The sequence below is a fragment of the Gracilinanus agilis genome, chromosome 4 (assembly GCF_016433145.1).
Source record: "Gracilinanus agilis isolate LMUSP501 chromosome 4, AgileGrace, whole genome shotgun sequence".
Lineage (NCBI taxonomy): Eukaryota > Metazoa > Chordata > Mammalia > Didelphimorphia > Didelphidae > Gracilinanus > Gracilinanus agilis.
The window spans coordinates 469,003,382-469,026,179 of record NC_058133.1 but is presented as its reverse complement, the minus strand read 5'-3'; the positions used below and the strand labels follow the sequence as shown (position 1 = coordinate 469,026,179).

Genomic DNA, 22,798 nt, shown 5'->3' with positions numbered 1-22,798 from the left:
ATGATGTTTACAGATCCCTTTACATACATTCCCTCTTCTGATCCTCTCAACCTCTCAGTGAGGTGCAGTTTTTAATTCCCATTTTACAAATGAAGTAACTGAGGCCCAGAGAGAAGGGATTGGTTCACTTTTCCCCAGAGAAAAGGGAAGAGAAAGCTGGCATTCACATTATACTCTGCTGACTCCAAGCCCAGTCCTAGAGGAGCTCAGAGCTGCTGATTAATGGACAGCTGAAAACAGAGCTCCCAGTAACATCAACTTCCTTTTCATTTGTTAGGCTAAGTTGACCTTAAAAGTCTTTGTGGCCATCCCCTAAACACAAAGATCCTAATCAGCATCTTCCCATACAAGCTACAGGATCCACATGTGTATATATTTATATTTTCTAAAGATTAAACTTGGGCTAATGTCTGTAAACAGGTAAAGTGGAACATGAATTCCTTGGAGAGCCTGAGATTTTAAAATATGTTTATATATAAACACAATTGGATAGAGTTGGAGGGCGGTTCTTTGGATGATGACATCATCCAAATAGGAAAACTCTCTTTACTGATGCAGATCAGAAACCAAAAATCAGGTATCCCTTGTATTGTTGGGGTTAGGAGTACCGAGCCTTCTGGGATCTGAAAAATCCATGTATAATTTTTTGGTCCTCCCTGTGTACCAGAGAAGAAGTCGGAATTATCTCTTTTTCTTTTAATGGGATGTTTATAGTACCTCACATGAATTTAGGAGTTCCTGAACTTTTTCTAAAATTCATTTATCCATCCATCCATCCATCTATCTATCTATCTATCTATCTATCTATCTATCTATCTATCAATTAATTAAAATACCTATTTATTTATTTGTTTTTTTATTTGTTTAGTTTAGAATATTTTTCATGGTTACATGATTCATATTCTTCCCCACCCCTCCTCCCTCCCCCTTCCTATAGCCAACAAGCAATTCCACTGGGTTTTACATGTATCATCATTGGTCAAGACCTGTTTCCATATTGTTAATATTTGCAACTGAGTGATTGTTTAGAGCAGGGGTCAGCAACGTATGGCTCTGGAGCCATATCTGGCTTCACCTCCTGACCTGCCAGTCCTGGCAGACCCCAGGATGTGCCCCAGAGGGCCCTTCAGCCCCTGATCCATAATTCCAGCACCTTCTGCATCCATCCTCCTCCTTCTGCAGGTGTTTATGGCTCTCACGGCCAAAAAGGTTGCCAACCATTGGTTTAGAGTCTACATCCCCAATCATATTCCCATCGAACCATGTGATCAAGGAAATGTCTTTCTTCTGTGTTTCGACTCCCACAGTTCTTTCTCTGGATGTGGATAGTGTTCTGGAGTTCCTGAACTTTTAAAGATATCTCTACATTTCTAACCTTTGTGTGTCATTGGTTGGCTTTTGTGTTTTGTTTTGTTTTTGTAAACTTTAACTTTTTAATTATTTTAAATTTTAAAATAGAAATCATGTACATTTATGGGATTAGAAGATAAAATATGTTGACATAATATGATACTATGCAAATAGTTTATGCATTTCTGAATTTCTAAACTCTTCCTGCATCATCTACTGGCCTTTGCATAGCTTCTATGGCTTCCACAAAACTACCCCCCCCCAGATTTCCATTTAATTTCTTATGCCAACCCACAATATAGTAAAGCTTCGATGGGGAAAGTGATGATGTGGAGGGGATACCTATATTATAAAATTTAAATTCTTAGAATATCAGCCACATTACCACATGCAGGGGCAGGGGGCAGCTGCGTGGCTCAGTGGATTGAGAGCCAGGCCTAGAGAGGGGAGGTCCTGGGTTCAAATCTGGTCTTAGAGATACATACTAGCTGTGTGACCCTGGGCAAGTCATTTAACCCCCATTGCCTAGCCCTTACCGCTCATCTGCCTTGGAACCAATACACTGTATTGATTCCATGATGAAAGGTAAGGGTTAAAAAAAAATAACTGCATAGGGGAAAGGGAAGAGGACAAGTATTTATTAAACATCTACTATGTATTACCCACTATACTAAATACTTTATAAATATCTTTTTTTCTTTTAAAACCCTTACCTTCTGTCTTGGAATCAATACTATGTATTGGCTCCAAGGCAGAAGAGCAGTAAGGGTAGGCAATGGGGGTCAAGTGACTTGCCCAGGGTCACACAGCTGGGAAGTGTCTGAGGCCAGATTTGAACCTAGGACCTCCCGTCTCTAGGCCTGGCTCTCAATCCACTGAGCTACCCAGCTGCCCCCTAAATAACTTAAAAAAAAACCTTACCCTTTTTTAATATAATTTTATTTTTATTTATTTAAATATTTTTCCTCATGGTTACATGATTCGTGTTCTCTCCTTTCTCTCTTCCCTTCTCTCTCCCTGAGCTGACAAGCAATTCCACTGAAACCCTTGCCTTGACTCAGTATCAGTTCTAAGACAGAAGAGTGGCAAGAGCTAGGCAATTGGGGTTAAATAAATTTTCCAAGGGCTCACAGGCAGGGAAGTATTTGAAGGCAGATTTTAACTCACATCCTCCTGACTCCTGGCCCAGTGCTCTATCTGCTGTGCTACCTAGCTGCCCCTATAAATATTATTTATTTGATCCTCATGACAACCCCAGGAAGTAGGTGCTATTATAAGTGTTGTATACTTATAGGATTATTGTAAGTGTTGCAAAATTATAAGTAGTATAAATTACATGTAAAATTATAAATGCTGTAAAATTATAGCATTGCATAATATCAGCATCTGGGATCATACAGCCAGTACATGTCTGAGGATGGATTTGACCTCATGTTTTCCTAAGACAGCTAGGTGGTACAGTGGATAGAGCACTGGGTCTAGAGTCAAGAAGACCTGAGTTCAAATCTGTCCTCAAACTCTTCCTAGCTATGTGACTCTGGGTAAGTCACCTTACCCTGTTGGCCTCAGTTTCCTCATCTATAAAATGAGCTGGAGGAGGAAATGCCAAACCATTCTACTATCTTTGCCAAGAAAACCCAAATGGGATCACAAGGAGTCAGACACAACTGAAAAATGGACGAATAACAAAATAAAAATAAGAAAAACTTCCTAAGGCAGCTAGGTAACTGAGAATAGAATACTTGGGCTTGGAGCCAGAAGGTTTTGGGAGCAAACCTGACTTCTGGAACTTCCTACCTGTGTGACCCTGGGCAAATAACTGAACTCCAGGTAGCGTTTGCTACCCTTCTGTCTTAGAATCCATTCAAGGGTTAAATAAAAAAGGCAATATTCATAAAGCACTTAGTATAGCCTGTGGTAGTTAGCCCTGAGTTCAAATCCAGGCTCAAACATATATTAGATATGTGATCCTGGGCAAGTCACTTAACCTCTGCCTTAATTCACTGGAGAAGGAAATGGCAAATCACTCCATTATCTGCCCAAAAAGCCCCCGTGGACAGAATTGGCATGCTCTGATCCACGGGTAATGAATAGTCAGACACAACTGAACAACAATGACTTCCTAACTCCACGTCCAGAGCTCTCTCTTCTGGGCCATCTAGCTGCCCACTATCTTTCAGAAATAAGCCTTGAACTCAGGTCTTCTGAACTGTCAGGCCAGTTCTTTATCTGAGGCCTCACACTGCCTCTTGAGGAGGCATTTAATAAATATAAAATTCCTTGTAAACTTTAAAGCACAACATAAATTTCAGCTTTCATTACAAGGCCAGAGAAGCACAGACCACGTCTGAACAGCCACCCTCCAAGCTCCTACTGCAGTAAACAGAATGTCAACCTATCATTTGCCTCTTTATTTCATATAGTTCAGTCATGTTTGGAATGTAGGAACATGACTATTGTCCCCCATACAGAGGAAAGATGGGAGGGAAGAGGCTAACAAAAAGCATTTGGAATAGGCAAACTCCATCTGGGATTGTAAACGCTGGTACATCATTTTTCTAAAGAAAGAACAAAATGCTGGAGGTAGCTTGGTACATTGAATAGAGCCCTGGTTCTGGATTCCTAGGGGCTGAGTTTGAATCCTGCTTCCACCATTATTATATGCATGACCTCTGAGAAAGTCACTTGATTTCTCTCATCTATAAAATAAGGGAATGAAGCTGGTTAACTTCAGGCTCTTCATCTATGATCCTTACATCTTGCTATTTGGACATTCAGGTAGCACAGAGTGTCTGGCCTGGAGTCAGGAAGAGTCATCTTCTTGAGTTCAAATCTGGCCTCAGACACTTACTAGTTGTGTGACCCTTGGCAAATCACTTAACACTGCTTGCCTCGGTTTCCTTATCTGTAAAATGAGCTGGAAAAGGAAATAACAAGCTATGCTAATATCTTTGCCAAGAAAACCCCAAATGAGGTTGCAAAGGATTGGACATGACTGAAATAACTGAACAACAACAGGCATAACAGTTCTATCACTCTTATTCCCTATCCACCCTTCCTTATCCTCAGGCAAGAGGGTTGAAATGTTTTGTGTGCGTTTCCTTCTTTAAATATGAAATACTAGAACTTATCATAATAGTGAGAAGAGGATCACAGATAGAATCAAGTCTTAGAAATCCAGAGCTGAAATAGATCTTTGAGATCATCTAATCTTTATTTTACAGGTGAGGAAACTGAGTCCTAGACAAGTTAAGTAGCTTATTCAGCTAGGAAGTGGCAGCAATAGAATTAGACCTCAAATTGTCCTGATTCCCAATTCACTACAATTTCTCTTGCTATCAAGCTATTTGAGGGAGAATTATTCACCCAAATAATAAACAAAAAGCAAAGCAAGAGTGAGTAAGTTGGAGTTCAGGAAGACCTTGGTTCAAATCCCTCCTCTAACACTTTAGTTAACTCCTGGCAAGTCATTTCCTCTCTCCAAATTCCAGGCAACTCTCCTAAGACTCATGTACTAACCATATATGGGTTGAGACTTCATTGGTGGAAAGAATTCTCAAACCATGGAAATCACATATTGACCTCTTCCCTTCATAAGAGGATTGATCACCTCTTTCCTTTCCTTCCAATAAGAATTGTCCATGGTATATTTCCAATAGGACATGATTTATACCCAGCTTCTCAGGATGCAGCCTTTGTGCCCATGGATGCAAACTTGAATTTGCTAAGGAGGAAACGTTAGGAGAATGTTCAGGAATATTTTCTAGGACAACCTACCTGTTGGCTTTCTGAGCCGTATATTGATATCTGCAAATCGTTTTGTCTGAGTTCGCCCTAAAAAGTCCATGTGAGAGCTCCCCATCGCTGCCACCTCGCACCTGTATACACCTTCATCTTGGGGACCCATGGAAGAGAGGGTGAAGGTGAAAGTCTTTGGGCTGATCTTTGACACCTGGAGCTCCCCAAGGTTGGCTCTTTCTTCATAGTCTTTCTTTAAGGCCAGAACACCGCTGGCATCAATACTGCCAATGGCAGTAGCATTCAGGTACCAGACCACCTGCAATCTTTGGTTCTGGTTGCTCTTGGACAACAGTGAGCAGATCAATCGCAAAGGTTGTCCCATGGCAAAGGAACTTACCACAGAAATGTTAACTTGAAAATCTCTATCTGGGAAAACAAAAATGAGACATTTATTTGAAAAATTCACTTCATTTCTCCATTCAGTAACAGAAAATCATGAGATTGCAGTAGTCTTTAACCACTTGAGACCAGTAATAGCCCATTTCCTATGGAGTCATAACTAAGGTAGGCTGACCAGGGCTTTTCCCAAGGGCGATGGAATTAAGAGGGTGCTGAAAACACCTGTACTCCAATAGTCAAAAGCAACTAAGTCTATTTAGTACCTTATTAGCAAGAAAAATTAGCTATAATAAGATACTATTATATCATATGCTTTGTCCCCTCCCATTTCCCCACGTGATTTGCTCTCTAGCCAAAAGGGTTTAGCTCCCTGCTTTCTCCCTTAGTGATCACTCTCCCAACAGCTGTCTCATGTTCTCTCTCTACATGAATCCTCGAGTCCTAGAGTCTGAATTCCTTCCTTGAGATCTTCTCCTGAAACTGAATTTGTCTTTAAAGGTTGAGAGGGGGCAGATAGGTGGTTTGGTGGTCTAAGAACCAGACAGAAGGTCCTGAGTCCAAATCTGGCCTCAGATACTTCCTAGGCAAGTCACTTAACCCCCATTGCCTAGCCCTTACTGCTCTTCTGCCTTGAAACCAATACACTGATTCTAAGACAGAAAGTAAGGGTTTAAAAAAAAAGTTGATTTGAGGTCTTTTGTATAGCTTTCTCTGGGCCCTTGGAATCGCTAGTGACCAAAATGTATTTTGCAATGGAACAGAAAGTTACTAAGAGGGAAAAGAGAAATCTACTTTGTATTCTTAGGAAATTTTTTTTTCATCAGGCCCAAGATTTTTTCTAGGCAGAGTGTCTAGATAGTCTTTTGTCCAACTGGGATCAAAATCAGGTGACTTCCTGTCCTGATTGCATTGCTGACCTCAAAGAAGTGACGGGTCTGTCCAAGAGTAAAATAAAGCTGTGTTGAAGAAGGTTTTGAAACCAGAACAAAGATGAAGCTTCATATGATAAATTTCCGTTGTTTAGAGCCATAATTGAGAGATAACTAGCAAGGGAGGAGACTCATTCTTAAAAATGGCCTATAGACTGTCATCCATGACTTGATCAATCAATCAATCATTCAATCCATCAGTTTATAAGTATTTATTAAGTCCCTGGTATATGCTGGGTGCAGCCCTCAGTAACAACCCATATACAATTGCATGTGGATAGAATTAAAATGGAACACTGCACTCTTAATACCTATAATTCCCACTTGGCCAAATCCTAGTTTACTCAAACGTTCTGGAAAATGTGTTTTGGAACTGATGCAAAACTGAGTCCCCAAATGGATTTCTTTTTTCTCCCATTAAAAGAAACATGCCTTTCAATATACACTAGGATGGAAATAATTAATAACCTAAGAAGAGTCTTACCTTCAGGTTGGACCATCACTGTAGCTTTGTCTGTCTGTTTCCGAGTGATAAATGTCCATGTCTCATCAGGGTCCTGAATCCATTCAGTGGCTTCACAGAAGAGTTGGCCCTGATCCACAGGCAGCAATCTCCCTATGGACAATCTGAAGCCTGTATTCCCGGTTTTGTCTAGCCTCACATCCCCTGCTAAAAACCTCTCTGTGTAGGAGGATCCGGGGATCAGGATAAAATCTTTGGACAGGGAAATGATCTCCGTGGCTTGGTTTCCTCCTCCTTCCGGAAGCCGGTACCAGGAGACAGAGAGGTGGGTATGTTGAGTTGTGGCCTTAGAGACCTCACAGGTAAGTGCTAATGATTCTCCTTCCTCTCTGTTGAGAGTCTGAGGACTCATGGCCACAGAAAGGGTATCTGGAATCACTGAACATGAGAGAAATAATGATGTCTAAAGTGCAGTTAAGAGAGAACATGATTGAATGAAAAGAATATAAGGCTTGGATTTAAGGGTCCTGGGTTCAGATCCCACCTTTGACACTTATGTGTTAGGAAAAATATTTAACTTCTAAACATCTCAACTTTTCATCTGTAAACTTGAAATTATCTAGAGGCTCATAAAATCATAGGATTTAGACTTTAGAGATCACTAATTCAAATGATCTTCTTTTACAGGAAACGGACTTCGTCAAGGCCAGTTTTTGTTGTGAACATTTATATCTTGGAAATCAGCAACTGCTACAAATCAAGGCTTGCTTTATTGTTTTGCTGATTGTCTAGACTTAAGAAAGGGATGAAGAAAATTGTGAATAATACAGATTAAATTTTAAAGTGTGCTGTGCTTTTTTGGAGGGCCAATTGTTAAATATTTGCTAGAACGATCCTGCCTATGTTGTAGGTAGCTGAGCTGTGATTTGAGCCTAGGTACCCTTATTCCAGATCCAATATTCTTTCTGTGATATTAGTCCTACTCTGAGTTCATCAGCAAGCATCTGTAAGCACTTCATTTAAGAATATCAAGGACTACCTCAAAAGAGTTGTAAAATAAGAGCATTATATAAATATGATATTGTTATTATTCTAGGAAAGTAATGCTACTTGTCCACCATCATGACAGCTTTCGGCTCATCTACCCATGTTCTTTTTCTCCATCTCCACTCTGACCAATAGCAAATATTTGCAAAAGAAGGGGCTGGGCCAGTTGTCTAGTTCAAATCAAGCTCAAAACCAACTGATCCAGAAGAGGACTGAACTCTGGCATCATTAGTACATTGCTCAAAGCAAGTCAGCTAATCAGCTTCCAGTAATACTTAAATGACACAGTGGAAAGAATGCTGAACTTGGAGCCAGGAAATCTGGATTTCAAGCCCAACTCTTTCATTAGCTTGCTGTGCAACCTTGGCAAAACACACCCTTTGAGGGCCTTCACTTTTTCATTTGTCAAATGAAGGAGTTGGATGAAGAACTCTCTAAGGTCCCTCTACCCTGACAATTTGATGACCTATGATTCTTAGCCAATACAAAATGTACAGATGGAACGTTGACGAAGAAGGGGAAAAAATATCACACTAGCTTATAGGAACTCTTCAGTTGGGTTGAGATAAGGGCAAAGCCAAAGAATGACCAAGGCCTTGCATGGAATAACCAAGACAATTTGGGAATCTCTAATTAGTAATAACAACCTTGAAGATAACCAGAAATTTCACTTAAAGCCTGGATCTTTAGTAGCATTCTTGATTTTAAGTCAAGTCCACAAGAGGAAAAAAAAGAGGATAATAATTTTTAATACTCAAATAATTTTTTATAATTAAAAAAGTATAACCATCTAATACTACATGGCAACAATGATAAAGAGGACATAAAGTTTTGTTTTTTTTAATTTTTTAAATAATTTTTACCTTTTGTCTTAGACTTGATACTAAGTATCCATTACAAGGCAGAGGAGCAGTAAAGATTAGACAATTGGGGTTAAGTGACTTGTCCAGGGTCACAAAGTTAAGAAGTGTCTGAGGCCGAATTTTAAGCCAGGACCTCCTGTCTCTAGTTCTCTCTACCCACTGAGCCACCTAACTTCCCCTAGAGGCTTACATTCTAACCAGGGAGACAGTAAATGTGTAAATAAAGCATTAATAGAATATATGCAAAATAAGTCCATTTAAGTTTGGAAAGGAGGACAAAAGGAGCTTGGAGAGATCAAGAAAGGCTTCCTGTAGAAGGCAGAAGTGGATAGGTTGCTCAGTAGATAGAGCAATGGGCCTGTAGTCAGGAAGACCTGAATTCAAATCAAGCCTCAGATACTTACTAGTTATGTGACCCAGGGCAAGTCAAAGGAGGGCATTATATAATTATTTTACATAATTATATATATGCATATATATAATATATTAATCTCTGTTTGCTTTAATCTACTGGTAAACCACTTCAGGACCTTTGCCAAGAAAACCCCATAGGCAGTATTGGCATGCTGTGGTCCACAGGGTCACAAAGAGGCAGACATGACTGAATGATTGTACAACAACAATAACTGAAGGTGGTACTGAAAGAAATGCGATCCTAAGAAGCATAGATGAGGAGAGAATGAAATCTGGGTAGGAGAGGAATAGCCAGTGCAAAGGAATAGAGTTGAGAAATGAAGATCATGCATAAATAGCATGGAGAAGGGAAGTGTGGCTAGTTGTAGAGTTTGAGAAGGGAAGCAATTAGTAATAAAGCTGGAAAGGTAGATTGTGGCTAAGTTGTGAACTTGGAACAAAGAACTGGGGAATACTTTACCTATTAGGTTCATGGTGTCACTGTAGCTCCCAAGGAATTTGCCATCAGTGTTGAGTGTATGACACTCATACTTGCCAGCATCCTGGGGCTGGAGCTTTGCAATATGAAGCAAGACTGAGTTTCCTTGGATCCTTTCCACATAGATGTCACCAGTCTGAACTCGAAGGCTGTAGAAGGCATAAGTGAAGGTAGGGTCCTCGGTACTGATTATCTGTATCTCTCTTTCTGGCTTATCTGGTTGGTAAATGGACCATTGGAAAGTCTGCTCAGAGGGTCCTTTGTGGCCAGTTACATTACATGCAATGCTGACTGGATAACCTTTGGCCCGGTACAGTGGTCCTTTCTGAACTGTTACTCTTCTCTGGCCAGTGCTGAGCTCAGCTTTCCCATTAGAAAAAGGAAGAGAAATAAAAATAGATTAATACCATGGTTCTCTATATACAACGCAGCGTAGCTCCCAGTGTTACAATTCCAGTAAATGAGATCACAGGTTATTGACTACAGTAGCAGCCCAAACACTCAATGTCTTCTCAGGCTGAACATTAGTGGAATAGCTTGATGAGCTAATTGGACTTTAGGGGTACAGTGGGAGGCAAGAATATGGTGGAGAGATATCAAGAGAGTCTGGCAGAAGGTATGGGAGGATAAGATGGTGTGAGGACAATAAAAAAGGTCATAAAAGGAAGCCTGAGGGAATGTAGAATTTGGTGAACTTCATGAATCTGCAAATATAGAGAATGAAGAAGAGAACATGTTTCAGAGAAACAGGAAGGTGGAAGCGGTGGAGAAGAAAGATATCATACAGATCACATTAACACCCCCCCCCAAGAATGAGAATAATTCTAAAGGATAGAGGATGCTTTAGAAAAAGGGCAGGAAAGACAGAGATTCACCAAAAGAGGCAAGCCCAATTCAACTGAATTTGATTCACTAAATGTTTGATAAGTTCCTACCCTAAACAAAGCAATGTTCTAGGAGGGTCACAAGAATAAAAAAGATGTAGTCCTGGATGACAGAGTTTATCATCTACTAGGAAAGATAAGGCTATACAACTGCACATCATTTGTCAGATGATTCAGGGTAAAAAATTAAACTCTCAATGTTCTAAGCCAGTGATGGGCCAACTTGTTAAAGAGGGGGCCAAAGGAAAGGAAATGCTCATCTGTCAGTCTGTTTCTAAGGCAACTCTTTAGAAATTTCATTGTATTGTATCCTACTCATTGTATTCATCAGATTAGGAATAATGTCATGTGACCAGATAGATCATTTCAGGGGGCCACATCTGCCCCACAGGCCATAGTTTGCCCATCACTGCTCTAAGCAATTCTTCTAGATCAGTGATGGTGAACCTTTAAGAGACATAGTGCCATGCCCTGCCATCACCCCATCCCTCAGACCAAGTTCCATGTTCCCTCCCCCACTGAGTGCCAGGTGTGCCCTACCCTGCCTTTACCCCATACAGGGAAGAAAGCAAGCACTCCCATTGGGCTGCTGGGCATAGGGGCAGGTGATGTGAAAAAATGTCATCAGGCATGGTGAAGAGGGGAAAGGGAACAGCTTAGCTCAAATCCCTTTGCCTTTCTAGTAATGAATTCTGACAGGAGTGGAGGGTGATGGCCACATGCCCACAAAGAGGATTGGCACCTATGCATAGGTTCACCATCACTGTTCTAGATTATTAGTTGTAGAAAAGTGCACTTCTACCATGTGAGAGGGAGTTTTCTCACCTGGGAATTCCCAAAATCAGGGGAATCATAGGTCTGGCCCTTTGTCTAATATTACAAAGTAGATCCCCTGACTGAAAGACAGTCAGTCCTATCTGGAAATCCCTCCAAAGTTTCTCAAACTCTAGTTTCAAATCTGAGTTTATAATCTTTTCCCTAAACTTACTCCTCCACCTGTCTTCAATATTTTGTCAGTGGCAGCATCATTTTGTTCTGTCTGCTGGATCTGAAAACTTGATTCTATCTTTGATTCCTCCCTTTACATCTGTTAAGTTATACAATTTTAAAAACATACAAATGCATTGTACAATACAATAAGTTTTACAATTACATCTGATAAGTTATACAATAGACTTCTGAAGGACCCCTCAAATCTACCCCTTTCTTTCTATCCTCTCAGCCACCATTCTCATTACCTAGACTACTGTAAAAGCCACTTGCCAGGCCTTCTCTTCCCATATCCTCTTCCCACTATTGTCAGACTCATGTTCCTCATGTTTATATTTGGTCTTTCATACCTCTGCTCAAAATTCTTCAATGGCTGCCCAGAAAAGTTCAGATTTCTTAGACCAGCATTCAAGACCTTCCATGGTTGGATACAACCTTATTTTCCCACTATATCCCATTTTTTAACCTGTGCTTTTCCTACTCCATGGTTTTACTTGTGTTATTCATTCAAACATCTTTAGAGGGCCAAACTTGAGATTTCATTTGTATGAGGGGTCTTTCATGGACTCCCTCTCCAATGGTGACTAGCCACTGTAGTGGCTGAGATGTTGACTACCCAGGATTACAGCCAGTACATCTGGTTTATGTTGGAAGTCGGAGAGACAATACCTGAAGACTTTCTTTTTTTTTTTCCAGTTTTCATTTAATTAATTAATTGATTGATTGATTAAGAGTATTTTCCCATGGTTACATGATTCATGTTCTTTCTCATTATAAGAGACTTAGAATATTTTTTCATGTACTTGTTGATAGTTTTGATTTCCTTATCTGAAAATTGCCTATTCATGTCCCTTGCCCATTTGTCAATTGGGGAATGGCTTGATTTTTTGTATAATTGACAGCTCCTTATACATTTGAGAAATTAGACCTTTGTCAGAGGTTTTTGTTATCAATATTTTTTCCCAATTTGTTGCTTCCCTTCTAATTTTGGTTACATTGATTTTGTTCATACAAAACCTTTTTAATGTAATGTAATCAGAATTATTCATTTTACATTTTGTAATATTCTCTACCTCTTACTTGGTCTTAAATTCTTTCCTTTCCCATAGATCTGACAGGTATACTATTCTATGTTCACCTAATTTATTTTTTTGTTTCCTTCTTTATAGTTAAGTCATTCACCCATTTTGAATTTATCTTGTTGTAGGGTATGAGATGTTGATCTAAAACTAATCTCTCCCATACTGTTTTCCATTTTCCCCAGCAGTTTTTGTCAAATAGTGGATTTTTGTTCCAAAAGCTGGGGTCTTTGAGTTTATCATACACTATCCTGCTGAGGTCATTTACCCTAAGTCTATTCCACTGATGCCTCCCTTCTGCCTCTTAGCCAGTCCCATATTGTTTTGATGATCACTGCTTTGTAGTACAGTTTAAGATCTGGTACTGCTATAAATCATCTTTTTAAACCCTTACCTTCCATCTTGGAATCAATACTGTGTACTGGTTCCAAGGCAGAAGAGTGGTAAGGACTAGGCAATGGGAGTTCCGTGACTTGCCCAGGGTCACACAGCTGGGAAGTGTCTGAGCCCAGATTTGAATCTATGACCTCCCATCTCTAGGCCTGACTCTCAATCTACTGAGCTATCCTGCTGCCCCTGTGTAAATATTTTAAAAATTTACTCAAATAAGTACAAAGTAGAGATCAGTGACAGGGAGCATAAGATTCTAGATTTAGCATTAAAGGAATCTTTGGAGTCATCAAGCCCACCACCCACCCCCTCTCATTTTTTAAAGGTGAGGAAACTGAGACCAGAAGTGACTTGCCCAAAGTCATATCAGCTAGTAAGCATCCAACATCAGTTAGTACTCAAGTCTTCTGGAACCCACATACAGCACTCTCTCCACTATTGCCCCTTAATGAACATTTAGATAAACATTGCATATAGTTATTTCCATCCCTAGAGTTAGCAAAAGACCAGATCACAAAATACATTTATTTTCTTAAACCTTTACCTTCTGTCTTAGAATTAATACTGTATATTGGTTCTAAGGCAGAAGAGCAATAAGGGCTATTCAGTGGGGGTTAAGTGACTTGCCCAGGGTCACACAGCTAGGAAGTGACTGGGGTCAGATTTTAACCTTGGACCTCTCATCTCTAAGTCAGCTCTCAATCCATCTAGCAGCCCTCTGCAAAAGACATTTCAAGGATAATTAAAAGGAAAAACATCAACCACCAGGACTGAGAGTCAAAAAGCATGTCTTATGTGCTAGGCGTCCTGGTAGACCCAAATCTAGAGGTTACATTCTCTGCTCCTCCCTTGGCTTTGCCTCTTTAGATCAGGGGACAGAATGAACACCTTAGAAATCGCTGACTTGCTTTCACCAAATCGATTCTACACCAGTAGGGGGGTGATGTGTAAACTGATTCATGTGAGGGATTATTAACCCGTAGGAGGGATATGATCTGGAAGTTTAACAAAAATGAAAGATTGGCAGCATCTGCCAGGCTTTGCTTGGGTTTGTTGTTTTTTTCCCCTAAAATCATTCCTCTTCATAGAGATGGAGCATCCGGCCCGTGAGATTTGTGTGAATAGATTTGGCTGGGTACAGTCAGCACTTTCTTTTATCCTGCCTCCTTCACCATCCCTCCTGCCAATGATCACTTTATTATCCACTGCTTATTGACTCACATGTTTCATGCGAGTCTCCTCTCCCCAATCAGATGGCATGTCCTTTGGAGGCAGGGGCTGTGTCACTGAATCAGAGAGTTAGGGCTGGAAGGGGCCCTCGAATCCAGAGCCTTTATTTTACAGCTTGGGAAGCTGAGGCTGAGAAAGGTGAAGAGATATGCGCAAGGTCCCACAAGGTAGTTACGTGGTTTTTTTTTAGGGCAACTAGGTGATTCAGTGGATAGGGTGCTGACCATGGAGTCAGGCAGACATGAGTTCAAATCTGGTCTCAGACACTAACCAACTGTGTGACCTTGCACAAGTCACTTAATCTTGTTTGCCTGAGTTTCCTCATCCGCAAAATGAGCCGGAGAAGGAAACGGTAAACCACACCAGTATCTTTACAACAGCAATAACAAAAATATCAAGTAACTTGGTAGTTTAGGTATTGGACCTGGACTCAAGAAGACCTGAGTTCAAATTAAGCCTTAGACACTTATTAGCTATGTACCAGCTCTCTCAGATTCAATTTTCTCCCCCTGTCAATTGAGGATGATAATTATCACCTGCCTCCCAAGGTTGCGATGAGGATCAAAGGAGAAAATACATGTAGGGGGCTTTGTAAACCTTATAGCCCTATCTGGTTATTATTATTATTACTTTGATTCCAACTCAAGCCCCCTTTCTGCTGGCCAGGCTGCCTCAAGTATTTGGTCACATGCTTTTAGTGGAAAGAGCCCTGGGCTTGCAGCTCTGCTACTTATGGCCTGGGTGGCTCTGTGCAAATCACTCTACCTCTTATAATCAAAATTTTCTCATCTGTAAAATGGGCATAATCTTTTCATTCCCTGTGGAGCATATGTTTATGAAAGAATACATGAAAGAATGTATAGGGAAAAGGTTCATAACTGAAAAAATATTACTGACTGTATTTATACACATTGGTATTTCTGAAAACATCATGCCTATTTAGCAGAGGACTTAGGTGTTAAAAATACTTATTCTTGATTGCTATGTATTTAAAAAAACATTTTACTTTTCATTTTAGAATTCTGTGTATTGGTTCCAAGGTAGAAGAATGGTAAACGTTAGTCTATGTTAGGTAACGTGCTCAGGGTCACATAGTAGTGTCTGAGGCCAGATTTAAACCTAGGACCTCTCATCTCTGGGCCAGACTCTCAATCCACTGAAACACCCAGGTGCCTCTGATTGCTATGAATCTTGAAAGGCAGGATGGTATAATGGAGACAGTATTCAGAGTCATGATGACTTGAGTTCAAGTCCTGCTACTGACACATATCATCTGTGCAATGATGGCCAAGTTATAATCTCCCAGAATCCCACATTATTCCCTTGAGGTGGTAAATTACAGATGGATTACTGATAGATATCAGTGGAAAGAATTTCTATACCAAAGTAGTTCCTCTTATTAATTATGTCACAGGTCTAGACATATCTATCAATGTATCAGCCCATCAATAAATCGGTTAGTCAGTCTATCTATCTATCCATCCATCTACTTACCCTTCCACCTCTCTCTCTGTCTCTCCCTTTCCTCTTCTCTCTCCATACCTACATGTATGTTTGTGTATGTATAGTGCATATGTGTGTATCTATCTTCTGATTGAGATCTGCTAAAAATGGTGCTGCAAACTTTGGAATAACTACTATTTTAGAGATGGCTATTTTTCAGTAAGATAGTTTTAAAGCAACCTGATCACTGGAATGGTGTGTGTGTGTGTGTGTGTGTGTGTGTGTTTACATTTTAAGTCATTTTAGAATGAACTCAAGCAACAATTCAAAATCCTTTTCTGGAAATAGCACACTCAAGATAGAACTTATCTTCTTTTTCTAAATTCAAAAATGAGCCCCACAAATCTAAAGGATGTAGTATGCCTGCAATGGCAAATCTATGGCATGCGTGCCAAAGATGGCATGCAGAGACATCTCCGTGGGCATGCATGGTATTGCCTGCAGAGTTAGTTACTAGAAAGGCAGAGGAATTCTGGCAGAGCTGTTCCCTTCCCTCTCTCCATCATGCCTCTTTGTCCCTCTGCCCAGCAGCCCAATGGAAGTGCCTACTCCCTCCCCTAAGTGGAGCACTCAGACCACTTCCCTCCCTTTCTTTCCCCCTTCCCCCACTTGGAGTAAGGCAGTGGAGGGGGGTGCAGCACTCAGTCTCAGGTTGGGCAGGGCATGGCACAAAGTCTGGGGAGTAGGGTCGGGGCATAGCACACAGTCTAAAAATTTTGCCATCACTTTAGTAAACCCTCTATGCAATTGTTAACATCCTTTATATCTGAATTCAGGGTTACTAGTTGGGCCCCATTCCAAGTTGGTAGCATGAATGAGTTTTTTGTTAATCCATCTCATTCCTCATTTCTAAGACTCTCTTGTGACAAATGGGATTCGTACATAAAACTGAGTCAATGCTTATAATAATAATAATAATAATAATAATAATAGTTAGCACTTTAAGGTCTGCAAAGCACTTTATAAATGTTATCTCATTTTATTTTCACAATAATCTTAGGAGGTAGGAGCTATTATTATTTGATGACACTTGAGGCAGAGGTTAAGTGACTCATCCAGGGTCACACAGCTAGTAAGTTTCTGAAGTTGGGTTGAACTCTGGCCTTCCTAACTCCATAGCCAACACTCTTAACCACCATGCCACCAGCCTACCTCAGATAAGGTCCTTGGCAGAAAATGTAAATAGAGAAAACCTGATAGCCCAAACCAAAAACTAATTATTTTTGTCCCACCAACTCTTTCTCTAACCAAGTGAGCTTAATGGTCTTTTCTTTGACAAAATAACCCTTTCAGAATTCACATCAATGGACATGCACGTTCACTAAAGTAACTGACCATTTTAAAATGATTTTCGGGGGGGGGCAGCTAACTAGTAGAACAGATACAATCCATACTGAGAACTCATGCTTAGATCGATTCTTTTTTTTAACCTTTACCTTCCATCTTAGAATAAATTCTTGGTATTGGTTCCAAGGCAGAAGAGTGGTAAGGGCCAGGCAATGGGTATAAGTGACTTCCCTACGGTCATACAGCTAGGAGGTATCTGAGACCAGATTTGAACCTAGGACTTCTATCTCCAGGCCTGGCTCTCTATACACTGAGTCACTTAGCTGCCCCCCCCCCAAGTAACAATTCTAAGACATAAGGTAAAAAATGGAATTTATGCAAGTTGGCATTTGAGGGGATTATAATGTTTATCTAACTTTTTGATTTTGCTTTTTTCAGCATGGTGTGTGTGGGGAAAAGGACTGGATTTGGAATAAAGGGGCTTGCATTAAAAACCCAGCTCTATTATTTGTAACATATATGATCTTGGGCAACAGCATTTTGTTACTTTAGGGCTCAGTTTTCCCATTCGTAAAATGAAGGCACATTCCCTTTTCTTCCTTGCCACTTGCATGACTGGTGCCCTCATTTATTCCTAAACGACATTTAGATTGACAAAGTATTAGAAGAAGTCTAAGGAGCACCAACATAGAGAAGTTCTCAGCACTATATCATTACATTTTTGGTAAATTCATCACTTGACTTCTTGAGGTCTGATCTGGGGAGAACAGAGGCAGATAAAATCGAGGCCAAACTGCTTTTCTGACGTAGGTAGAGGTGGGAACTGAGGGGTGATCAGCTCTCATATTTCATCCAGGAACTGAAAGTCCTTCTGTCCCCTGCCCTAGTCAAACCAGGACTGCAGTCAGTATTGGTAGAGTTCTCAGTCCCACATCTCATGAAGAATAAAGATGAGCTGGAGAAGGTCAAGAGGACCCCAGGTTGGCTAGAGCTCGTGGGATCAGATGCTCAAAGGGGTCTTGGTGATCATCCAGCGTTTAAGGAAAGTGAGAACCCAAGAACTTCATTAACTTATCCCAAGTCATAAAGATGGTATTTTGCAAAGGTAGGATTTGAATCTAGGTCCTCTGACTCAAAATCCAAGGATATTTCCAAAATACTGGGCTTTCTTTGTCCTCCTCTTCATTATGTTTGGATATTGAAGTCAGGTGCCCAGAATATATTTCAGAGTGAGCTGGGATCGCTAGAATTTAGATAAACCATCCAGTTTAGGTAAATGTAAGTGGGTTAAGAAAACAAAAAACCTTCCATATTTCCATTACTTTTCTGTGGACTATGGGCTTTTATCCTCCCAGGCCCTTTCTTCTGCCAATAAAATATAAAGGGGGAAATAAAGAACCTTGGTTTCTCTAAAACACTGCCCATTTTAAACCTCAGTTTAGTTTCATCATATAATGAAACTTGGCATCAGAGCAAAAAGTACACTGGAATCAAGGGACCTGAGTTTGAAGCCTGCCTCCAGCACTTCCTAGCTTTGTGACTCTGACTAGTCATTCTCTTTGAGCTTCTGAAGTTTCTTCATCTGTAAGGTGAGAATAATAATATTGCAAATAACACTAATAATCATTGATTTTTATGAACAACTTTAAGGCTTTTAATGCCCTTCATTTGATCTTCATAATCATTTCTTGTGGTAAATGCTGAGTACTTCTATTTTCAAATGAGTAAACTGAGGTTTGGGGCTAGCTAGATGGCAAAATGGATAGAGTTATGGGTCTGGAGTCAGGAAGTCTCATCTTCTTGAGTTCAAATCTGGCCTCAGATACCTACCAGCTATGTGACCCTAGGCAAGTCACTTATCCCTGTTTTCCTCAGTTTCCTCATCTGTCAAATTAGCTAGAGAAGGAAATAGCAAACCACTTCACTATCTTTGCCAAGAAAACCCCATATGGGATCACAAAGAGTTGGATGCAAAATGATGGAACAACAAAACCAAGGCTCTAAAGATGAAATGTCTTGTCCAGAGTCACACAGCTAGTAAGTGTTGGAGGCAGGCAGACTTATGAATATAGGTGTTGCTGACTCAAAGACAACTCAGAATTGTCCATTCCTCCAGTCCAACTTAACTCCTGGGACTTATAAAGAAATGCTTAATAAACCATAGAGAGCTATGGAAATATGAGTTACTGCTATTTTACAATAAGCGAATCTATTTGGAAACTGTCTACCACAAACATACTAACTATAATAGACAGAAACAGAAGCATGGGCCTTTATTGATTACCTATACAGTGATGGCAAACCTTTTAGAGATTGCATGCCCAAACTGTATCCTCAAGCTGCCTATGAGCCCCCTACATTGCCCCAGACAAGGGATGGAAGAAGTGCTTGCATTGGTCTGCTGGGCAGAGGGGTGGGGCATGTGAAAATTGTCCTCAGGTGGCTCGGTGGAAAGGGGGAACAGAGCAGCCCCCCCTGACATGCCAGGCATGCATGCCACACCTTTGCCAACACAGATAAGAGCTCCATCCTGCCTCGCCATGGTAATGACCACGTAGTGCCTAATACTCAAGTCTCATGACAGATTCCCCCAATACTATATACCAATAATCTCCATGGGCTTCTTGCTCCCAGAATCCAACTTAGGCAGTCAACATATACTGAGCATTCACTATAGGCTGACTACACTCTTTAATTACTCAGCCCAGCTCATATTGGTAATAAGGCAGCAAAGCTCTTTCTGTCAGGCCTCTCATAGCTCTTTCCTGGTCTAGTATAGCTCTTTAGGACTTAGTATCCCCAGCTGGATGAATGATCTTTGATTCCCAAATTGTGAATATCTGATGAGCCTATTGATATCTATTTTTCATCTCCTGATAATCTGATAAGGATAGCTTAGTTGATAAAGAAACGGGACATGGGAGACGATATTGACTGTTAACTCATAACTGCTTCTCCGAAGTGCCATTGAGTTACAAGTTTATTATATATGAAAATTCAAACTCCCTTTCACCCAAAAGCACAAGGAAAGTTTCCCACAACTACACAGAGTATTTTTTAACATAGACAAACAAAAGCCTTAGAAGCTTCAAGGTGTAGATAAGAATACAAGGTTGGATTGTAGCTGCCTCATCATCAGTTAAGTCTGGGAATATTTTGCTGGGTCCGGAAGTCCCTGAATTTTTCAGCCTTGACTGTCTAAAACCACTTTTTGAGACCCAGCAGCTGCATTCCTGACCAAAGGGGAGAATGTTAACCTCTTGACTTCTGGTTTGCTAAGAGCTTAAAACTTTCTAATAAGGCCACAATACTTTTCAACAAGAAATCACAAGGATCACAAAAGGGATCAAAAGAAGAGTCTCAGATTTTTATCTATTTGAGACTCTGTTTCTCTTATTGGCTTCCCACATGAGGCCAAACAAGCCTTCTTAGTATACTCCTACTCTATCCAAAGTAGTTTCCACTTAGCCTCAATTCATTTCTAGTAAAACTTCCTTTCCTCTCTCCAATATGGTCCAGACAGCCTTAGATTCAAGCAAGCCCAAGACAAGCAATGTCCTATTAAGCTCCTTCATGATCCTATCTTTTAGTCAAATTACATCTTCTTAGACCAACCAGCCTTACCCAGAAGTGAATGGGAAGTCTTATTTGAGGCAGCTAGATAGTGCCATAGTGCATAGAGCACTGAAGTCTGGAACCCCTGAATTGAAATCTGGCCTCAGACATTTACTATTCATTTAACCTTGTGCAAGTCACTTAACCTCTGTTCACCTCAGTTTTCTTAACTGTAAAAAGGGGACAATAATAAGTACTTATATTTCATGGTTGTTGTGAGAATCAAATGATGTTTGTAAAGCACTTAGCACAGTGCCTGGATTGTAATTGGTGCCACAAAATGTGGATTCTCTCTCTTCCAGCCCCATTTTCTCTGCTGTCCCCTATACAACTTATTCAGCCCCTCCAAAGTCTGTTTTGCTCTTCCAGCATAGGCTCAACAATTATCTCCCCAAAGGAGTCCTCATTTAGATTAAGAAGATAATCCAAGGAAGGAGGGGACAAAATGGAAGTTCTGGGAAGAGCAATGTAATAATGAGCATGAAAAGCTATAGCCAAGATATTTTTCCACTCTCTGGGGCCAGAACTACCTAACAACATACAATTTAATGTGTCTCAAGTTTTTTGTATACCTCAGAATGTTAATATAATTATTCAACAAACATTTACTATACACATCCTATGTACCAAATGCTGACCTAGCTGCTGGAGATATAAAGCCAAAAATGATGTATAACCTATATTAGATTACTTGCTGCCTCAGGGAGAGGGGAGAGAAGGAAAGGAGGAAGAGAATTTAGATCAGAATGTCAGAAAAACAAATTCGAAAAACTGTTTCTACATGTGATTGTAGGGAAGACAAATATGAAACATGTCCTCAAAGAACTGACCTTCTATATGGAAAGATAGCCTATACAACAAGTACATACATATATAAAAGAAAGGCAATGGTGGGGGGGCATTAATAGCTAGAGGACTCAGAAAAGACCTCATGGAGGAGCTACCATTTGAGTGGAGCTTTGAGGGAACCCAGAGATGCTAAAAGGGGGAGATGGGAAGGGGTCCATTTCACTCTTGGAAGGTAGCACATATAAAAGGCTAAAGATGATGATGATGATGACTATTGTTCTGCCTGCTACTGAAGTCCCCTTCCAACACAAAAGACTACATCTTCCTGTCCACCTCTCTAGTTTGTAAAGTGCTGAGAAAGATGGTATTTAATAAATGTTTGTGCCCTTCCCACCCATTCTTTCCTCCATCTATCCTTACTAGACCTAGCAACATGCAGAGAAACATGTGGATCATGAAACTTACTCAGATAGAGGAGAACATAAGTTGCCACAACTGGGACAGGCCCCATAGGGAAAGGGAGAGATGCTGTCTTTTCCTGGTGGAGTGAAGTTATTTGAAAAGCAGATGGTGGCAGACAGAGCTTTCTTCACAGCCATAAAGAGGAAACAACGCTGTGGTTTTTAACCTACAGAGCAACAGACGTGGCGTGCGAACACAAAACATGTTGCTAAATGCTACCCTGAGTTAGTCACTTCCATTTACAATGAGAAAATGCAAGTTAGTTCAAATGTGTTATTTTTTAAAAAATGACCAACAACAATAACAACAAAATCCTATGAGAAAGGTCTTTTTCCATGTGATGAGTGGAAGCTAAAATACTTCCATGATTCTTTGTGATTTCCTCAAATATGTGTTAGGCACTGGAGATCCAAAGAGAAAAGTAAAGTATACCCTGCCCTCAGGGAGCTTACACACTAGGAGGGTGGGTAACGTATGATCATCAAAGAATTGAAGTAAGAAGACAAAGGGTCCAGAATCACTCTCCTGACTGCCCTCTCTCACTTCATCATCATAACAGGGAAACAGAAAAAAAAGATCACAGGAACAAAAATTTTTGAGCTGAAAGGGACCTTAGAATTATTTATTCCAATTCTCTCATTTATTGAGATGAGAAAAAAAGAGTCCCAGAAAAGTAAAGCGATTTCCCAACGTGATATAAATGATAATTAACAGAGGCATCATTCAAACCCAAGACCTTTGGCCCCATCTTCTTAGTTCTTTATACTTCATCATATAATACTTGTCTAAAAGGAACTGCTCCTAAGAATGAGACATCCTTACTTTCAAATTAAATAATACGTTAACTATTGGGCTTCAGATCTTATTAGTGGGTTACAAAAGCTC

At 40.3% G+C, this 22,798-nt stretch overlaps 1 protein-coding gene across 1 annotated transcript in view; it reads right to left on the bottom strand.

The window, feature by feature from the left end:
• Nucleotides 1–21,962, bottom strand: part of CD101 (CD101 molecule) — a 51,222-nt gene extending 29,260 nt beyond the window's left edge. Inside the window, exons 1-4 of the mRNA XM_044675534.1 lie at nt 21,917–21,962; nt 9,667–10,047; nt 6,904–7,320; nt 5,128–5,517 (exon numbers count right to left, since the gene is read on the bottom strand). Of these exons, the coding sequence (XP_044531469.1) occupies nt 5,128–5,517; nt 6,904–7,320; nt 9,667–10,047; nt 21,917–21,962 (1,234 nt within the window). The remainder of the gene's footprint in view (nt 1–5,127; nt 5,518–6,903; nt 7,321–9,666; nt 10,048–21,916) is intronic.
• Nucleotides 21,963–22,798: the final 836 nt, after the last annotated feature.